Here is a 9,188-nt window from a genome sequence, read left to right as displayed (position 1 = left end):
TAAAAGCTGAAGTCAAATATGAGCCATTGATTTATTATTATTATATTCCAACGGTCCAGATCTGTCACTAAAAAGGAATTGGTGACGTGCTGCAGATTTTGTGAATAGTGTGCTGCGGACCCCACAATTTGAATAAAAGATGATATTTTATTCCTTTTTTTTTTTTGACTTTGGTATGGGCTTGGGCTGCTGATTTTGTATAATCTTTGATAGAAAATCTGTTAGTAGGAAAATTACTTTTAATGTCACTAAAATTTATTTTGCTGCCAGTTTAATTTAAAACAAGTTGCTTATTTATTTTGTCAGCTGAAATTGCTTAAATTTTCTTTTATATATGGAAAATTGCGAAAATGAATTAAAATGTAGTAGAAGTTGTTTTAGTAAATTGGACGCAGTTGGATTATTTTTTTTGTTGGAAAATTAGTAGTTGAATAAATAGTGTGTAATACTTGGCTAATAATTGGTGTATGTAATTTATATTAAAGACAACATACATCATTTATTGTCATTTTAATATATTAAATTTAATTTTGATTTATGATGTAATATAAATAAATTATAATAATAACCATAATATTAATTAAATAGAAATGAAACAGTGAATATATTGATTAATCAATTAACATTCATGGAAGTACCTTTCGTACAAGATTATTTTTGTAAGGGTAAGAGTTGCGAGGTAGATTAGTCTTTCAAACATCTTGATTAATCAATAAGCAGTCTTTTTAAGTCGAAAAGGTCAAAGATTCTTGTCATTAGGGTGAGAGTTGTATGCTTGATTAGTCGGTGAACAATTTGATTATTCATTGAACATTCATCCAAGTACTTTCAATACAATAATATTCTTTCAGTTAGAGTAAGAGTTGTGAGTTTGATCAGTCGTTATAACATCTTGGAAGTAGTTTAGGTCAAAGAATCTTGTCATTAGCTTGAGAGTTGTAAATTTGAATAGTCGGTGAAAAATTTGATTAGTCATTGAACATTCATTCAAGTACTTTGACTACAAGATTCTTTCAGTTATGGTAAGAGCTGTGAGTTTGATCAGTCATTATGACATCTTGGAAGTAGTTTAGGTCAAAGAATCATGTCATTAGATCATCAACACCAAACCCATGAAAAGAAAGAAAAAAACAAATAGATTTTTTTTAAAACAAAACTAATAATCATCAATCAACAACAACAAGACCCACTCTTCATCAACACATTAAAACAACATAAACTCTCTTCACCAATTACATAAAAACACAAAATTACACAATTCAAACACAAAAATTTGAGAAATTAGAGTTTGAATTTGAATGTGAGTGAGAAAAGATGAAAGGGGATCTGACTATTTATGTATGATAATTGTAGCAATCTGGAAGAATAAGAGGGAATTATGGGAAAAAAGAGGGATGAAAAAGATGTATTCTTGCTTTTATTATCTACAAATTTTATGAATGGATTTGCAATCAATTGCAACAAACATCACTAAATTAATCAAACTTAAGTAGCATACAATGTTTCAACTTAAAATTACAATCAAAACACACAATATGATTGAGTGATGGAATTAGAATAAATTGTTGAAGGATATGAGTTTTGGTTCAAGGGCGCAAGGTATGGGATAGATTGGGGAAAGTTTGAGAGGAAGAAGAATGAAATTTAAGAGGAAGAAGAAGATTAAACGTTTTTTTAATTTCATCCATGTGTCAATTTACGTTTTTGATTTTAGTCCATGTATTTAACAACTTATCATCTCTCATTCCATCTCATCAACTTTGCCAACTCATGAACTGCCATGTGTGCTCCGTTAGTCACCGTGGTGTTTTTGTTGACGAAAGTTGACGGCAAGGACCTTTTCCAAAAGGTTAGCAAAATACAGGGTTTGTTTTATAACAAAAAAACTTAAAGGGACGAAAACAAAAAATGTGCGAAATTACAGGAACCACTTACATATTTAAGCCTTATTTCTCTGATTCAAAACGGGAACCGTAACAATTGCAGTTATTGTAAAAAAAGAAAATGCAGTTTATAGTAAAAAAAAAATTGTAGTTTGATGCCTCTAAACTCAGATCTCCGAGTTCTAGTTCAACACGGTTTGCCACCCGAAACAAACTTCAGTATTGCATTTAACTCACTTTTGCAACAACCGCAATGACAAGATTTTGTTTTTTGGAAAAGGATATTGGACATTTAATTATTTTGATCGAAAATTATTTTTTATTTAAAAAAAAAATAAAAACATGATTGAGGCTCATCGATCACTACTTTTTTGGTGAGCAGTTAAAGATTATCAACATCATGAAAAAAAGTTTTTCTAGAATTTAAATTTGGATTTAAAGTCAGAATTGATAAGATTATTATATCTTCTTATATATTAAAGTTAACAAGTAAGCCCTAATTTTAACCTAAATCCTATTGCATAATTTTACTGTTTTAACCCTAATGTTCACACCTAATCTCCTATTTTCATGAACAATCCTAATGCTCTCTCCTAATCTTCTTATCTTCTTATATATTAAAGTTAACAAGTAAGCCCTAATTTTAACCTAAATCCTATTGCATAATTTTACTGTTTTAACCCTAATGTTCACACCTAATCTCCTATTTTCATGAACAATCTTCTTATATATTAAAGTTAACATGTAAGCCCTAATTTTAACCTAAACCCTATTGCATAATTTTACTGTTTTAACCCTAATGTTCACACCTAATCTCCTATTTTCATGAACAATCCTAATGCTCTCTCCTAATCTTCTTCTTCTTATATATTAAAGTTAACAAGTAAGCCCTAATTTTAACCTAAACCCTATTGCATAATTTTACTGTTTTAACCCTAATGTTCACACCTAATCTCCTATTTTCATGAACAATCCTATTGCTCTCACCTAATCTTCTTATCTTCTTATATATTAAAGTTAACAAGTAAGCCCTAATTTTAACTTAAATCCTATTGCATAATTTTACTGTTTTAACCCTAATGTTCACACCTAATCTCCTATTTTCATGAACAATCCTAATGCTCTCTCCTAATCTTCTTATATATTAAAGTTAACAAGTAAGCCCTAATTTTAACCTAAATCCTATTGCATAATTTTACTGTTTTAACCCTAATGTTCACACCTAATCTCCTATTTTCATGAACAATCTTCTTATATATTAAAGTTAACATGTAAGCCCTAATTTTAACCTAAACCCTATTGCATAATTTTACTGTTTTAACCCTAATGTTCACACCTAATCTCCTATTTTCATGAACAATCCTAATGCTCTCTCCTAATCTTCTTATATATTAAAGTTAACAAGTAAGCCCTAATTTTAACCTAAACCCTATTGCATAATTTTACTGTTTTAACCCTAATGTTCACACCTAATCTCCTATTTTCATGAACAATCCTATTGCTCTCACCTAATCTTCTTATCTTCTTATATATTAAAGTTAACAAGTAAGCCCTAATTTTAACCTAAATCCTATTGCATAATTTTACTGTTTTAACCCTAATGTTCACACCTAATCTCCTATTTTCATGAACAATCCTAATGCTCTCTCCTAATCTTCTTATATATTAAAGTTAACAAGTAAGCCCTAATTTTAACCTAAATCCTATTGCATAATTTTACTGTTTTAACCGTAATGTTCACACCTAATCTCCTATTTTCATGAACAATCTTCTTATATATTAAAGTTAACATGTAAGCCCTAATTTTAACCTAAACCCTATTGCATAATTTTACTGTTTTAACCCTAATGTTCACACCTAATCTCCTATTTTCATGAACAATCCTAATGCTCTCTCCTAATCTTCTTATATATTAAAGTTAACAAGTAAGCCCTAATTTTAACCTAAACCCTATTGCATAATTTTACTGTTTAAACCCTAATGTTCACACCTAATCTCCTATTTTCATGAACAATCCTATTGCTCTCACCTAATCTTCTTATCTTCTTATATATTAAAGGTAACCCGTAAGCCCTAATTTTAACCTAAATCCTATTGCATAATTTTACCGTTTTAACCCTAATGCTCACACCTAATCTTATATTTTCATGAACAACCCTAATGCTCACACCTAATCTCATATTTTCATGAGCCCTAATTTTAACCTAAACCCTGTTGCATAATTTTACCGTTTTAACCCTAATGCTCACACCTAATCTTATATTTTCATGAACAACCCTAATGCTCACACCTAATCTCATATTTTCATGAGCCCTAATTTTAACCTAAACCCTGTTGCATAATTTTACCGTTTTAACCCTAATGCTCACACCTAATCTTATATTTTCATGAACAACCCTAATGCTCACACCTAATCTCATATTTTCATGAGCCCTAATTTTAACCTAAACCCTGTTGCATAATTTTACCGTTTTAACCCTAATGCTCACACCTAATCTTATATTTTCATGAACAACCCTAATGCTCACACCTAATCTCATATTTTCATGAGCCCTAATTTTAACCTAAACCCTGTTGCATAATTTTACCGTTTTAACCCTAATGCTCACACCTAATCTTCTATTTTCATGAACAACGCTAATGCTCACACCTAATCTCCTATTTTCATGAACAAAGCAAATCGGCATCGCTTTATTTCCCCTATTTCTTCAAAATAAATCGCCCTATTTCTTCAACAAAACAAATCGCCCTATTGGAATAAATGGGTTTTGAAAGATTATAGCAACATTTTTTTTGTTAATATTACACTTTTCATCCAAATTAGAACTGAACTCTCTTTGTTAAATATTTACCACAAAATGCACCTGAATTTTGCAATCTATATAAACAGGTGGAAGAAACATTTCAACAAACAGTTAAAGGGTATCATTTACGGTAAAGGCCAAATATTCGATAAAAGGAAAATTATTTAAATAAAACATTTTACATGTTCAGGTTAAGAATGAACTATTTTTAGGTACATAATATAACATTAACATATAATTTTTACAAAAGAATGAAGTAACATTTTTTCAAAAAAAAGAAGAAAAATATGAAGTAACATACCAATAATATAATATTGACATATAATTTTAACAAAAGAATGAAGTAACACACGATTGATAAAAATTAATATTTTTTTGGTGAATAAGCGTGGTGTCTGAGGTTCGAATTCCAACATCTGCATATATTTGGGACCACATATTTCATTCTCTTTGATATGCATTGAGATTTGTTTTTGTCTACTATATCTACAATGTATATGACCCGTGCGGCAGCACGGGTGGAAAGTCTAGTTTTAATAAAACAAATTTCTTCATGAAATTAGGTCCAAAAGCTTCAAACTCAATTGTAACACTCCATTTTTATTTAATTATTTTTAGTTGATTTAAAGTCTTTTATATGATTTTTAAATGATTTACGTTGATTTTGTGGTGTGGTATATTTTATTAAATGATTATTTTTATTATTTAATAGAATAAGTGAGAAATAGGATTTAATTGGAGTTCTGGGGGTTATACGAGAATTAAGTAAATTTAGGGGGAGTAAAGTGAATATTGGGAGATTATATTTTAAAAAAAAGAATAGAAAATAGAGGGGAGAGGAAGTTTTCACGTACAACAGAGAAAAGGGAGAAAAAGCCTTAGAAGGGAGAAGACCAAGAGAGGGCTGCGACTTCGAATTATCTAAGGTAAAGGTGAGGCTAACTTACATTAATTTTAGTGTATATGATTCTGATTATGTTTTAACAAAAGTTATGAATAAATTTGGTGAATTGGGAATTAGGGTTATGACGAGAATTGATGATTAAATGATGAAATTAGGGTTAATTGATGTAGAAATGATGAACAGACCTTAGATGCTTCATATATTGATGTTTAGAATCAGTTTCAAGGTTAGAACAATGGGTCTGGGTGAATTTTTGAGAAAAACTGTAACCTGGCCGTACTGTTATTCATCGCTCGCCTCCCGAGGGATGATCCTCGCCATAGCGAGTGATGAAGATCATCGCTCGCCTCGCGAGCAGGAGTTGTTCGCCTCGCGAGTTGCATTTCGCAGCTCGCCAGAGCGAGCAAGTTTACTCGCCGTGGCGAGTGTGGGCAGAGAGCTTGCAAGATTTTGTGTTTTTGAGCTGTGAGTTTAACCTTAGGTGTTTATGAGGGCCTGAACATGTACCTTAATGATTAGGCAAAGTTTTAGAATGAGTTTGAACTCAGAATAGGGTCAGAATGGATTCTAGAGTGTTTTACCCTAACTCGCCGTGGCGAGTAGAGGCTCTCGCCTCGCGAGCTAGTGCTTGACAGACTACGTTGTTTAGGATTTCATGTGATTTTGTCGCACGAGAGGTTGTGAGTTGAACTTTGAGATAGCAATGAAAGATGTATAGGATTTAAATGATGAACTGTGAAGCTGGTTAGGGCAAATTGAGGTTATTAATGCGATAAAAATCGTATAAGTAATACTTGGATTATGTGAAAATGCTAGACATCGTTGGATTGTATAAGATATTGTTATATCATGTTGTTGTATACTGTTGTGTTGCTGTTGATTGATTATGATTGTTAATGATCGCTGGTTTATACTTAACTGCATTCAATTAGAATGTACAATGTGTTGGTCCGAGCTGTAAGTGGCGAGTTGTCGTTCTAAGTAACGGAGTCATAGGTTGTTGATGTTGATCAAGTTGGGGAGTGAGTCATAGTTATTATGCACGGTCGTTGTCGTTGCCTATGTTGTCGTTGTCGTAGTTGAGGTGTATGCTGATATACACAAGTTGAGTCCTTCATGATTAGGAAACTGTTGAGGGCTTATGCCCTGGAATGCTATGTCATTCAACTGTTGAGGGCTTATGCTCTAGAATGCTTTGTCATTCAACTGTTGAGGGCTCATGCCCTGGAATGCCTTGTCATTCAAATTGTTGGGGACTTATGCCCTAGAATGCTTAGTCATTCAACCCGTTGAAATTAGTATCACGTTGTTGTTGTTGTAGATGTTGTTGAGCGATTTGGTGTTGTAGATGTTGTTGAGAGAGTTGTTGTGGTAGATGTTGTTGAGTGTTGTTGAATGAGCTGTTGTAGTCGTTGATAAATACTGATGTGTCGTAGTTGTTGATTGGATTAGTAAGTGTTATTAAAATTGAAGTAGTATGAATATTATTATTGGGTATATGTTGTTAATTATGTTATTTAATTAAGTTGATGATTTATATATATCTATTATTATTGTTTGTGAATCTCACCCCTTCTGCTTGGAATTGTTGCCCTTCGTATGGGTAACTTGCAGGTATTGAAGAATATTAGAAGTGGTGGCTCAAGTGTCTTAGGGCTCTGATACGTAACGGGATGGGATATCGTTGTCATGTTTTCATTCCTTATGTATCATTATGAACCTGTTGATATTGATTTTAATCATTAAAGATATTTTGTTGAGGCCTAGTGCCAAGGATTTATTTGAAGGATGTTTAATGTTGAAAATATTTCCGCTGTGATGAATTGATATGTTTTAATGAACTATTATTTAATGAATAGCATTTTATCCTATTCAAGAATTTTTGAAAAGCTGTGTAACACTCCGTTGTTGATTTAACTTTGATTTTATTTATTAATATAACTGTTGGGAAGTCGGGGTGTTACATCGATGATCAATGGCTGCCACTCATATGTACACAAACAAGTAGCAGCAGAAAATCACTCCTCATTAGATTTTTTTTTGAATGCTAGATCTGATTGTTATTGTCTGAAACTACTTATTCTTCATGTCAAGTTTAGCAGCACATATACACAACGTCACAACCTCTACTTCATCTCTTTCTTCCCTTTTCACTTATACTTAAACTCTTCAACTGGCACTACTACATATATGGTATTTAGTAACATTTTTCCGGTAACACCCAAATAAATATTACTGATTATTGATTTGTAACACCTGTTTGTAACACTACTACATATATGGTATTTAGATAGATAGATCAGATAGTGGCGACAATTTCTGTAGTGTGGTCGAGCTCTGATTGGTTGAGTTTGTTTAGATTCCAGTTTATGACTTTATCCCATTCTTAGTTGGTTATTACAAGGAATAGAACATAGAAATGAAGATACAACTATATGTGACCTTACTAGTTTTATATTGGCTACATTTGTATTTTGATGTTGATCAGGTCATATCAGAAGTAGCTGAATCTATTTATGATTTCCCTTCAACTATCTATAGTTTAACCATCTATGATAGAAAATGCAAGTGATTTGAGTTTATGTTCCTTATTCTTAAAGGTATATCATTCAATGGTTATCTCTCCATCTCAGGTTATGTTTGGTTACCCTTGAGTAAGATGATGACTTGAGACTTATGTTTTTATTATATTTTCAACTGTGAAACTTTCTTGCACTATTCTTTGTTTACAAAGACAAGCAACAAAAATTCAAGAACAACAGGGGTACCCTCCTCTTATGTTTTTAGAAGACAATGCTTTAAGCATGCTTGGGATTGAATCCAAATAGGAGGCAACATGGTTCCTCGTCGCGTCAAGTCTTCTGAGCAAAATACATGTGAACCCAAAACATTTGTTGAAATTTAACTTTATAGGAAGAGGGTGACACCAATGCTTTGGTACTCTGTTTAGAATTCAGCTAGCTTAAAAACTTAAGCTGTTCTTCGTGATTATAACGTTTTAATTATGTACTTGCTTTTGTTGGTTTACTGCATGCTGTAATAGAGATCTAGACTCCTTAGTCTTTCATGTAGAACACTTGGCATCATAGAATCAACTTTTAACTTTTTAGTTCAAGATACAGTATGCAGTTCTTTGAATCTTTCTCCTGTTTGAAGTCTGAGCCATCTTATTGTTTAAATCCATTTCAATGTCAGAGATTCTTTTAGATTAGCTAAGTAGGTTCTCATGTTTCACAGAAGCAAGGGAAATCCCAAACTGCTAAAAAATATCAGCGGTATCAAGAGAGCAACTACATGGATCCCAATCAAGGCCTTTGTCTAGGTGCACTCTTTGATATTGCAGCTACAAATGTAAGTACCTATTCTGTTGATTAAACATCCTTCATGAGTAATACTTTGCTGTCTTATAAATTTGAATGTCCTCTTTCCAGGGACTTGATATGAGCAGAAGACTATGCATTTTTGGTTTCTGCCGCTCGATTGAGATGCTTAGTGATGTGGTGGAAGATACTGTCTTGGAGCATGGTGGGGAGGTAGGTGCTACGTAATAATCATTTTTCTTTTAGCTATAAAACAATGGCTAATTCTAGTGTGCAC

General features: G+C 32.3%; 1 protein-coding gene across 1 annotated transcript; it reads left to right on the top strand.

Annotated features, from left to right (window-relative positions):
* The first annotated feature begins 1,780 nt into the window (after positions 1-1,780).
* Positions 1,781-9,188, top strand: LOC25496100 (uncharacterized). The gene is made up of 4 exons (XM_039826919.1): positions 1,781-1,849; positions 8,080-8,155; positions 8,812-8,942; positions 9,023-9,188. The coding sequence occupies exons 1-4, from the start codon at positions 1,781-1,783 to the stop codon at positions 9,137-9,139; spliced, it is 393 nt and encodes a 130-aa protein (XP_039682853.1). The 3' UTR covers positions 9,140-9,188.

The sequence above is a fragment of the Medicago truncatula genome, chromosome 6 (assembly GCF_003473485.1).
Source record: "Medicago truncatula cultivar Jemalong A17 chromosome 6, MtrunA17r5.0-ANR, whole genome shotgun sequence".
In the NCBI taxonomy this organism is placed as follows: domain Eukaryota; kingdom Viridiplantae; phylum Streptophyta; class Magnoliopsida; order Fabales; family Fabaceae; genus Medicago; species Medicago truncatula.
This window is presented reverse-complemented; position numbering and strand designations above follow the sequence as displayed.